The sequence below is a fragment of the Tachypleus tridentatus genome, chromosome 5, assembly GCF_004210375.1.
Source record: "Tachypleus tridentatus isolate NWPU-2018 chromosome 5, ASM421037v1, whole genome shotgun sequence".
NCBI lineage: Eukaryota > Metazoa > Arthropoda > Merostomata > Xiphosura > Limulidae > Tachypleus > Tachypleus tridentatus.
Window position 1 is genome coordinate 45,416,718 of NC_134829.1, and position 13,054 is coordinate 45,429,771.

Below are 13,054 nucleotides of genomic sequence, written 5' to 3' on the forward strand. Positions count from 1 at the left end.
AGAGTGCAAATTCAGTTTTTGTCTCTCGCAAAAAAGGATTTGAACTCGAAACCGCTTACAATACAAACTAGTTTTATACAAACTTACTAGTACTGGCTAGTAAGGCAGTTTTAAATAATTTAAATATAAAACTGATAATTAATAATATCTTGCTCAATTTGGTTCATACCTCAACAGTTGTGAAAACTGATGACATATCGCCTATACCATTGTTATGTCTGTCGTATCACAGCCGGCCTGACGAGCCCTGGTGTTACACAAAAGGCCTCGTCGGTATTAGATATGGTAGATGTCGATTTCTCTCATGTTTTTTTTTTAGAATTACCTACTATATTATTACACTTTCACAAACAGAGCCAATCTTAGGGTCTTATTTTAAGAGATTCTGACCTCCAAACGTTGGGCAACAAGTTTTCCTTAGTAATCCCAATTTTGTATCTTCTGGGCCATGTGGGTCCAGTACCAACAAAGTTAAGGGATTAACCAGCTCGTTGGTGCTGGTTAGCTACAATTCGAAAACTTTTAACTGGTACAAAAAACAAACGTTGAAGTTTGACTTCATATTATACAGACAAATGCTTTAAACAGTTATATTAATCTTTAACATGTTATATTACACAGCAGATATAGCCACGGTAGAACAGTTGTACCAGGACTACATTTGACATTGTTTAGCATTGCGTGACAGTTTGATGTCACCGAAAATTGATCGCATTTGGGAATGGTACATAACATAATGTTTGACTATATATATATTTTTGGTCGAAAAGATAAGATAATAAAATCATGTTCAGGGCCTTAGAATTTCATAGATGGAACATACTATTTACTAATGTAATTGAAAAAAACAAAAGAGCATGGATTAACTTTGAAACCCTGGCCTATCCAGAAAGATCCCTCAAACATGTTATATTGCAACTGTGGTAAGCAAAGTGCAGCGTCTTATATCAGGTGAGAATAGATGAACACAAAAGTCAGAGATAATACCCTTTTACATATCCCAGGACAAAGTACACAACCAAGAAGGTTTCCTATTTGGAAAAAAAAAAATTACAGAGGTCCATGACATACCAGTTAAACCATTGCATACCTCAAGTAGTTGGAGAATCAAAGGGGTATTCATGCTATTCCATTTCAAGACATAAAGGCAAAGTTGTCAAACGTAAGGCCTAGGGATTTCTACGTAATCGAACTGTTGTAACAGATTTTGTAAATTTGTTTTCAATTTTGTGCAAAGCTACGCGAAGGCTATTTTACGTTAGCCGTCTATAAATTACCAGTGATAGATCAAAGGGAAGACAGTTAGTCAACACCATCCATCGGCATTTCTTGGATTCTCTTTTTACCAACGAATAGTGAGGCCAAACATCAAATAATAACACTCCTATGGCTGAAAGGACGAGCATGTTCAGTAATGGTAATTCGATCCCACAACCTCGGTACCTTAAAAGCGTCGTCTTCGTACATAATTAGATGGATTATGGATAACTCAGGAAAGGTTTGCTTTGTACATGACAGGACCATATAAAAGATACACTTTCGTTAGATCAAGTATCACCGGATGTGACGGTATAGGTTTCAATTTTATACAAGGTAAAGCTACAAAATCGGTTTCACGTAACACGTCCAATCTCTACATGCATTACACTGTATTATCCAAGTCGAATCTAAACGGTTTCGTAACGAATTTCTGCTCTCGCTAGTTAGTAGTTTCTGTTGTTTATAAAATACCCAGTGAAAATTTTTTTCGGGTTGTTCTTTTGTAGATTTATTTTTATTTGAAGATGTTTTATTCTTGCTTTCCGTTTTGGAATGATGGGAAACATTTGATTACAATACAAGCTTACAGCGCCGGAGTTAACAACAGGGTTATTAAATTCACAAAGCCAACTAATAAAGCTGTGTACTTAGCAGGAGATTGTGAGGAACTAGTCCACAAAACACAACTGAAAAACAAAGGCTCCAATTAGGTATCTGTTGTTATAAATAATAGTCAAGACAAAATAAATACTATTTGTTTGGAATAGTTCTCATGTCTACGCTTGGAGCCAGCTCAGTTTCAGTAACAAGTAGGTTTGATGTTCCTTCGTTCGTTTCGTACGTCGTAACCAACTTCTACACATCAGTGCTCTCGGAAACTTTTGCTATGTTGCCCTTGCTATGCGTCTTATTTTTCTTTCCAAATAATCCACCTAGAAAGCTCTGCTGATTGGTAGACTTCTCACCCTGTGTGACTTGTGCAACAATGGTCTCCGAAATGTTCCTAATCTCACACGTTCCGCTACAAGACACCCCTTGAGATGATGAATCCTGACTTTCGGTGCTCGTGGCCGACGACTGAAAGGACACCGACTGGAGAAAACAAAGGGTGGTTAGGTTATATTTTACGGGAGAGTAAATATTTTAAAAATCGAATTAATAATATGTTTGAATAAGAACATTATTTTCGTACAACACAAATAAATGAAAATTACGTATTCATACTTTTCATAAATAAATTTGTTTTACTTTTCTTATCAGTAGAGCAGACTTCTAATCACAAAGTTTTATTATGTTCTGATTAACAGATATATCTAATTTACTTTATAGTGATGGCTAATTTGTGTTTGAATTATCTCTTTATCACATTTAGAATACAGGTTCAATAGATAATTATTTATACATTTCAGATTTAAATACTTCATGGTTTAAGAAGCTTCAAAATGTTTGCTCAGTATTTCAGATTTAAATATTGTTAAGACTAAAACTATAAGAAAACAAGCAGAAACACTGCTGTATTTACTAGTTAACTGACCGTTTGACGGTGAAATATTTTGGCTGGCGACTAAATACTGTCGTCCTTATTAGATAAGCTCATCTTAGCTTATCGTATGATGATGTATTTTAACTAGCGACTAATTTCTGATGTTTGAACCGACCAATCAGAATCAGGTTGAAGCTAAGTCAGATCTCACCAACTTACCAAGTCATAAACGACATCACACAGGTACAGTATTTGTTTGTAATTAAACAGAAAACTACACAATGAGCCATCTGTTCTCTGTTTACTACGGGTATCGAAATCCGGTTTATAGGGATGCAAGTCCGCAGACTTGTATATGGCTGTGCCACTTGTGGACGAGATTAAGTGAAATATACTGATTCTCAGAAAAACAAATAACTTGCACGAGTTTTACCTGTTACTGTTAAAAGCTTGTTTGTTTGTTGCTAAGAGCAAAGTTGCACAATAGGCCGTCCCGCTGTGCCAACCATGGTTATAATAATCTAAAGTTATAAGCCTTCAGGCTTACCATCGAGTTTTATAGTTTGTCTTAAAGTTAATGTTTTTAATAATTAGAAAAACAAATTTCTAAATTAGGCGTTTATTCATAGGCTATTTATTTTATTAGAAAAATAATTATATTAAATATTTTAATTCTGTGGTTATAACGAGTACTATAGTATTGATTCTTCGCCAATTTGAAATTAATAAAGTAAAATATACAAAATGGATGCATTACAATGATAACAGTTTATTCTTCAACAACTATTACACAGAATTTAAAATAACAGACATTTCTCACATTGTGTTTTATTTCAATTTTTTTAACAGCTGTACATTCACCTTTCGAGATCTTGTATCAAAATAACTTTAGTTTTGTTTACACCAACTTCCCATTGGTTAGCAAAACCAGAATCCATAAAAAATACCAGAAAAATTTGGTCGTATACAGAACTGGAACGAACGAAAAGTAAGTTATTCACTTGGTTATGGTTATCCCTGACTTGTGCACGTGTTGATTGGTCGGGTGAAAGTCAACATAATAGTCACTAGCGTTTATTGGACAGTTCATCATCCTGTGATGATGAAATGGTTTCCACGAGAGTCGAATGTAAACATTTTAAGTTATGTCTCATGACTTAGAAGAGCAGATGAAAGTTGAGAAACAGGAAGACGTTAGATTTGAAATCTCGATTTTGTTTTTAAAAAATCTATTGAATCATTAGAAAAATATTAATAGTGAATAATGATACCAGTAAAAGTTAGACTTCTTAAATCATTTGTGGATAATGTAGTATACATACTTATTGGAAACGAAGATTTACCACGTTAGTCGTTATGAAGTAGGCTTAACTTCTTTCTACCTATGAAGCAAAGAGTTACCACATTAGCAGTTATATAGTATGCTTAAATTGTCTTATACTTTGAAATAAAGGATTAGCAGTTATGTAGTAGGCTTAAATATCTTCTACCTATGTTTGTTTGTTTTTGAATTTCGCGCAAAGTTACACGAGTACTATCTGCGCTAGCCGTCCATAATTTAGCAGCGTAAGACTAGAGGGAAGGCAACTAGTAATCACCACCCACCGTCAACTCTTTATCTACTCTTTTACCAACGAATAGTAGAATTAACAGTCATATTATAAAGCTCCCACGGCTGAAAGAGCGAGCATGATTGGAGCGACGGGGATTCAAACCGGGCCCGTCTTCTACCCATGAAACAAAGGGTTAACATATTAACTGTTATGAAGCAGGCTTAAACTGCCTTTTACCTAAGAAACTGAGTGATATGAAAAAAAAAACGGTAAAATTTGTAACATGTAAAATCAATTATAGAGAAAAACAACTCAAAAGTCCTTACCGACCAAAACAAAACTATTAACATAGAATGAATTAAATATGTTAACGAAATGTTTGAACGATCACATATAAAAGTTACTGGAACATTTTGCTGGGAGACGCGTACCTTAGATATGCACTAGTAGGAATGTTACATTTGGTTTCGTAAAAGAAACAAAACTCACCATTCCGCTATCTAAAGAGCCTGCACTACCTCTTCGAACAGGCTTGTTCATTTCTAAACGTGAATCAATAAACAAAAAACCTCATTAGTCATGAATAAAAGTACTTATCTTTCACTCACGTAAATACTTCATTTATTATTTATATAGCAATTGCTTAAACCGTTTAGTAGCCTAAACTCTTTGTACTCGGAGTTGAAAACAGATTTAAAATCCAATTAAACGTACGTTACACGTCAGTAGTTATCCCATTAAAGAAAAATGTCTTTTTTGTTCACTAGATGGCGAGGCTGTTTCAGAAAACTGGAGTTTCTCATTTTGTTTAATATTGTGCAAACATTATTAAAATATGATAATTTTGTATACATAAAAAGTATCAGATATGTTCTCTATTATATTGTGCATATGATAATACAACTTGAAGACCAATATTTACTTGTTAACCAACGATAATACAACTTGAACAGCAAGTTTTACTTGTTAAATATTTGTTTTATTGCTGGTATAAGACAACTTTTAAACTAAGTGTAGTTAAACGTTTCAGCTACAATCTTACAGTTAACACTAATAGTCATAATGTTTAAGGAAACTGTTGTAATAATAGTAATAATACTCTGATGATTAGATGTAAACTTTACTGTTTTTACTTCCGAACTTAATGCCTGGTCAGAATCCTTAGCATAATTAATATGACTGCTTCTCATCGAAGATTGTTAAACCCAAGTTACTAAATATTCTGGAACGTTCGTGACTTAGGCACTGATTAAGTGCCGAAACTTTATAAAATACAGATTGAAGGTCAGCGAACTTTCCAGAGAGGGTATGAAGACATTCACGTGCGGAAGTTTTTACAGTCCAGAAGTTTCTAGAGTTCTATGACAGTGTATAAATGTTGCGAAGGCTGGTGAGAAGACAGTACATTCTACAGAGACCTAACTGACCGTTGAAAGTCACACCACAATCGATCTTCTAGAGAACTCAGAATTACGTGTGACGGTTGAAACAATAAGCTGTAACTGTATATGACCGTGATATTGGATTTGTTCTTATGGTATATTGTATTAAAATCTTCTTTGTTCTTATGACATACGAGTGAATCGAATTGTATTAAGATCTTCCAGATACACACTCTCAGTTCATTTTTACTATTTTTCAGATTGTGTCCAAATCACTTCATAATTATGTAAATATTATCAGATTAATAACTGTAAGTAACGTCACTGTAAAATTATTATTATTGTGATTTAATAAATTTGTGAATAATTATTGTAATAAATTGACTCTGTCTTGTTTGTTGGCTTCACGATCGGAACCTTCCACAGTAACACTGCTCGAAAGTGCTACACACACATTAATTCTGGTTTCACTGATCGTTACTAAAAAAAAAAAAAAAAAAAAATGGGCAAATGACCACATAACCCATATATATATGGAGGTCTCGCAAAATGCCATACCTCCATGTTATATCATAAACCTTCTCAATGTCAAAGAATATTGATAAAAGATACTGTTTGAGAAAGGCTTCTCTGATTGATGTTTCAAGTCAAATCAGGTGATCCATGGTGGAGTACTGTCGTCGGAACCCACACTGGGTGGGCGAGAAGAGGTTGTTTGATTCAAGGAACCAAACAAGACGAGCATTAACCATCCTTTCTAAGGTCTTACAGAGACAGTTCGTCAAAGCAATTGGACGGTAGCTGAAGGAATCTTGGGATTCTTTCCAGACTTAGAGAAAGGGAAGACAATAGCCTGACGCCAGGCATCAGGAAACACATTCTTCTGCCAGATCAAGTTAAAAACAATCAGAAGAATAGCTAGAGAAGCAGGAGATAGATGGAGCAGCATTTCATGGTGTACGTCATCAGGTCCAACCGATATACTGCCAGACCGATGAAGGACCAGTTTGAGTTCCACCAGAGTAAAGGGACGATTGTAGTCACAGAGACAATCAGCTTTCACCTAGAGTATCGGCAATGCTACAGGTATCAGCTACTTCCTGGCCATCAGAGAATAAGATCAAGAGAGGGGCAGAATTATATTGACCACTGACCTTTCAAATCTTGTCCCATATAACTTTGGAATTGATGGTAGAAGATATGCTGGTTGTGACCTTAATCCAAGATTCCTTCTGGCTTTGATGTTTTACCCACTGAGCATGTGCAAGGGCCTGCTGGAAAGCAATGCAGTGCGAGAGTGTGGGATACCTACGAAAATTATCCTAGGCCCGTTTTTAAGCCTTCCGTGCCATGTGGCAAACAGGATTCCACCACGGACGAGGATATCGTAGAAAACGTGTTGAGGTTTTAGAAATACATTGAGCAGATGTTTGTATAATACAGTCAATTACTGCTGCCATACAGTCGTCTATTGAAGGCTTACAGACGACGGCAGGATCAAGTTCTGCGAGAGCAGTGAAAAAGGGTTAGTTTTCTTAATCCAGCTTCCACTGGGGCACGCGGGTCGGGTGACATCGGCCACGCACAGTCTCTTTCAAAATTATAGAAAAATGATCACTGCCTCGTGGAGTATTGTCAACCCTCGTAGAAAAATGGGAGAATAGTGAAGTGAAGCAAACTGAGAGATCGATAACAGTAAAGGACTGACTAGGTGAATGGAAATAAACAGAAGAACCAGTGTTGAAAAAAGAAAGGTTGTGATTAGAGGGCATATGCTTTACGGAGCGACCCCTCATATCAATATCAGCACTTCCCCAGAGGGATGATGTCCATTAAAGTTCCCCAGGATTAAAAAGGGAGATGGCAACTGTTTAATGAGAGCATCAAGGTCTGATTGATCATATGTCTCTCCAGGTGACATGAGGAGAAAACAAACAGTGATGGTACGACCAAATTAAACACAGATGGTTATGGTCTCCAAGGGTGTGTCGAGTGGCAAAGATAGGGTGGGCAAATGCTGATCAATCAACAGTGCCACCCCCCCATACACTCAACCATCACACAGCCTATCATTTCTGGACAAAGAAAATTGCCGAAAAGTGACTGTATCACTAGGTTTCAGAAATGTTTCCTGTAAGGAAAGACATACAGGATGGTAGGACGCAATTAGTGTTTTGATGTCATTAAGGTTAGAATGTAAACTTCAACAGTTCTATTGTATTAAGGTGGGCATTTTTATTTACGTGTAGGCGAATTGAGTGGAGAACCCTTCTGTTTACGACCACGTCTTTTTTCTTTACTGTCTTTATTCGAGGGAGGTCTATCGACCTCCATGAATCCTGCCCTGGGTCAATTTGGCAGATCTTTGCTGTTGAAAGAGGATTCCATCGACTGAGGACATGAACGAATGATTGTTTTCCATCTTGGGGTAGAAGATGAATCTGAGGAAATGCCTGTACGCGGAACCAAAGGAAGTGGATCTTGGAATTTCCTGGAATGTCTGTAAGGGGCACAGATGTTGAAGTTCATTCATTAACGTTTTTAACCACATAGGTCAAAATACTTTTCATTTGGTTTAAGAACGATTCTTTTGGAGGCACAGAGAGATCCGTCTGCACTCCCACTGTAGTAGTGGAACGAAGTGCACCAGCATATGTCTGAAGTGGTGGACAGCAATTTTCGAGCATCAGGATAAGAAATGTCATGAATCATTTTCAAATGGTACTTCTTTTTATTCCAACCATTTAGGGCAAGAATGAAAGCAGGACGGGTGAGAGCCATTGCAATTGATGCAATGAGAGTCTGTTTCACACTCATAAGCATCGTAGTCTTTGCCACCACAACGATCACACGTCAAGAAACCACGAAATTACGCCTTCGAGTGACCTAACCGCTGACACTGGAAACATCTGAGGCAACGTAATTTCATCTTTGTGAGTGGAGATACGCCTCACTGTAGAAACTCCTTCGGTGGAGAAACGAGCGAGAATCTCCAACTCGGGAATGTTCTTCAAATCACTCTCAACAATAACTCCTCGTGATGAATTCAAAGTAACATGAGGTGTAACCTCAATACGTATATCCCCAATTGCAATTGCAAGAGGAGTTCACTGTGTTGAGATGTGGATGTTTCCATCAATATGTCACCAGATCGAAGTTCGTTGTTGACTTTGGAGAACCAGCAAGTCCCTCTCGTCCCTTCCGAATAAAAAAGGAAGACATTTGACCTAAAGGCTTGTCTGAAAGATAATGTTATATAAGAAAATGAGGTACAACAAATGTTGAAGATTGCTGCTCAGAATCTTCAAGAAGTGGTCGTTTACTTATAGAGTGTTTTTTCATTATTTAGGTTTTTATTTGGAGAATCCCTAATAAAAAAAGGAATATTTCAGTGCCCACTGACCCTACCCACCATGAAACCCTACGAGGGGACGTACTACAATGTCAAACAAGGACACTGCAGCAACCCCAGGGTTGTGTGAGCACTATACTCAAACACCACCACCAGATACAATGTCCACAACACCTGTTGAGAACATCCAACACTGTTACTTGGTTGACCCTAGCCCAAGTAAACCAACCTATTGACCCAAGGGGGCCACTTTAAGGCCGCCCGTCTACAGGAATTCAAGGCCAAAGTGGTGTGTTAGGGTTGAACCCCTTAGCCACCAGGATCCTCTCCTTCACAGGTCACTACGCATTGCAAACGCGTGAGTGGATGTTTAGATCCCAGAATAGGTAAAGTGACAGAACAGAACCTATCTTGGGAGGTCCCATCACTACATACAGGAATCCAGACAGAGGAGTACCTGTAAAGGATATCCCAGTCCTGTTTCTGTGCCTGCTAGCAGGCTGGAGACTCCATATACGTGGATACTGTGGGAAACATATCGAGGTTTCAGGTATAGAACAAGCAGCTGTAAGAATGATGAAATCAGTTACTGTCTCCAAGCAGTCGTTAATATATGGAAGACAATAACAATAGGATTGAGTTCCGAGAGAGACAGTCACCTAGACCCAACTTCCACTATGGCACTCAGGTAAGGTGACATCAACTAAGGCCAAGCTCCCTCAACACTATAGGAAAAGAACTGTCCAGTGGATTAGTATTGACACGAGAAAAAGAGAAGGGGATCTAATAGAGGTCAATAGCAACAAAATATTGACTGTATATATGAAAATATGTTAAAAAACAGTATTGAAGAGAGAAAGGTCGTGATCTAGGATATGTTCCACGGAATGACCCCTTCCATAAATATAAGCATCACCTTAGAGATGATTGTGTCGATTAAGGTCTCCAAAGATGAAGAAGGGTGACAACAGCTGTTCGCGAGAGTACAAAGCTCTCCAGGAAACAGGTAGAGAGAATGATGGTATGACCCAAGGAGATACGGATGGATATGGCCTCCGAGGGTGCATCGAGTCGCACAGACAAGATGGGCATGTACTAATCGACTAGTAGCGCCACCCCACCACAAACTCGTACATCATATAAACTGTCATTTAGACAAAGAAAACTGCCGAAAGGGGAGAGAATCAGCAAGTTTCAAAAAAGATTCTTGTATGGAGAGAAACATAGGATGATAGGAACCAACTAAGGCCGTCATCTAAATTAGAACGAAAACTTTGACAGTTCCGCTGTATCAAAGTGGCCATTTTGTTTTAGGTGAAGGAGATATGGTCAGAGAACTCTGGGTCGAGAGATGCAATGTCCACAACATCCGTTGAGAACGCCCTTACACTGGTACTCAGTTGACCCTAGCACAACAGGCTCAGCAAATTGACCTTGGGGGGCACCCAAAGAACACCCGTTCACATGTATTCAAAACCAAAGAGGTGTACTGAAATACCCTAGACACCACTCAACTACCAAGGTCTTCTCTTCCTCTTCACGGGTCGCCATGACCGGAAAAAACATGGATGTTCAAACTCCTGAGAATTTTAACTGAAAATACAGAACCTTCTCTGGGTTGTCCCCTCATCACGTAAATAAATCCACCTCGACAGAGGTTGCAATAAACGTTGACCAGTTATCAGTGTTAAATCTCCCAATTACTAGTAATCACAGGTTGAAGGTAAACGTACACGCGAATAAATGGAAAACTTTATTAAACTGATTACTACTGCTGCATTGGCCAATATCTTCAGATGGATTCTTCAAATAGAGGTTTTCCAGCTTACGCCAGTTTTGCATTCATTCCTAAATGCAATCAGTAGAAGGTAAGATACAAAAAATCAATAATCAGAAGGTAATAACACACTTAAATGTATTTAAAAGGAGCAACAAGAAAACATAACACATTTATCCTCTACTATCATCTGAGAACTTAGCAACTTACGATGATCATAAAGGTCAAGGAGAGAGTTGGACAGGGAGGAACGTTTTCGGTTTGAAGATTGTCCATCAGGACAGAGTCTCTTTCTTTCTTGACTAGTAGAGGGATGAACCTCTATATCTGTGACACCAGAGTCTCTGTTCTCTGTTGCTCTGGTTCTCAGAGATTTCTGTTTTTCTAGCTCTGCTTCTATACGAAGATTCTCCATCTCATCCATCTGGGAAAGAAAACAAAAAAAAAAATTTTTTTGTAGAGAATATTCTTAACAGTTGTAACTAAAGGGAGACATTTAAACGAAATTGCCAAAGAAAATGGAATCTAACATTAAAAAAATTTGAAAAATAAAACATTTGTGATGCTTTCCACAATGTAACATACATACATCATTAAGTTCAAAATATGTTGTACAGTTTTCAGAATAGATTGCAAAACTAATCCTTCCTGCGATATTTAACATTAATGTGTACAACACTTGAATAAATAAAAACTACAATAGAATGTGTGGAGTGAAAAAAAATTATATTTTACAATAACCCTTTTATAAGGAAAATGTGAAACGATAGAACTGTGTGTTTTCTTATAACAAAGCCATATCAGGCTATCTGATGAGCCCACCGAGGGGAATCGAACCCCTGATTTTGGCGTTGTAAATCCGAAGACATACCGCTGTACTGGCAGGGGCGAAACGATAAAAATCTCGTGCAAGAATTAAACAAGTTATGAACCAATGAGAGCTAGTTATGAACGTGATGTGGATTTTATTTTAATGAAAGGGTTTACTAACAGAAGCTGAAGATGCTGTTAAAAGTGATTAAAAAAATAGAATAATTTGTCCAATGAGCAAAAACTACACAGACAGAAGAAAATGAATCTTTCATTATTACCTTTATTTGATAAAATCACATTTTCTTTACAAAGTGTTTATAAAATTAACAATTCAACTTTGAAAGACCTCACCTCTAGAATGGATTCTCTCAAATCATCTACAAATTTAGTGCGGTCGTGCATGTTTCTAGCATTGAAAGTAATTAAAACCTTGTTGTCCACCCTGCGTGTAAGCCTAATTCCGTAAGAATAATCTGTAGAAAAACGTAACATTTCTGCAGTTAGTGAAACTATTAAAATATTCAACGTATTTCACAACAATTAACATTTTCATTTTTTGAGAACTTGGATGAATATGAAAGTTTACCACAGTTAATCAGTATAATATATATATGTAACATAACAAGAGGATGTACTTACAGGCACAACCTGTTAAAAAAATCTGATGTTCATCTACTGAAGGGCTAATGATAGCAAAATAATGACTTTACAGAAACAATAATTTACTCAGCCTTGCATCTGTCTAAGATACTGAACAGAGTTTATGGAAGAGTTAGAAAACAATGTATTCATCCTTATGTTTCATTTTGTATAATATAGAACACTGGAATCTCCACTTCCTGAACTTCTGCCTGAACTTAAACATTTCAATGTTTTTACACTTTGTAACGGATTAACTTTTATATGTTTATTTTAATATCTACGTGTGTTATACATCTACATGTTTGATGCATGTGACGTATATTGTTGGATGTATATTGCGCAATTCCCGCCTGTTGTCGAAATTTGTAAAATATTCTTGAGAATAAGAATCAACAATATTTGTGTTACAAAAACGTAAGTGTGTTTTTAAACATTGTTGAGCCTTCGAGAATCTCGTTTTAAATATATAAACTGACGTATTATTGGTTTGGTTAGCTACATTCAGTATATTATAAACATCATAAAGTTAATACATATTAAAATTTAATTAGCTTCTAAATTAGAATTTAAGTTTCCGGTTATTTGAACCGTTGTACGTAACATAATAAATCGCAGACTCTTGTCCGAGATAAATTATGATACGTAACAAATTATATTTATGTAATATTTTTTAAGTTTACTGATCTCATTTACAGTACTTAGGTGGGATCCACACAATAACAGAAGTCTCGCAAGGATTTTCATAACTTTGAATGAATTTGATTCAAAGAGTATAGGTACAATCTATAATAC

General features: G+C 36.8%; 1 protein-coding gene across 1 annotated transcript in view; it reads right to left on the reverse strand.

Annotated features, from left to right (window-relative positions):
- Window positions 1-1,767: 1,767 nt before the first annotated feature.
- The window catches only part of LOC143251071 (IQ motif and SEC7 domain-containing protein 1-like), a gene marked incomplete at its 5' end in the record, with an annotated part of 56,791 nt that continues 45,504 nt past the window's right edge, over window positions 1,768-13,054 (reverse strand). The window contains 4 exon segments of the mRNA XM_076502424.1: window positions 1,768-2,352; window positions 4,786-4,838; window positions 11,018-11,231; window positions 11,972-12,093. Coding sequence (XP_076358539.1) covers window positions 2,116-2,352; window positions 4,786-4,838; window positions 11,018-11,231; window positions 11,972-12,093 — 626 coding nt within the window.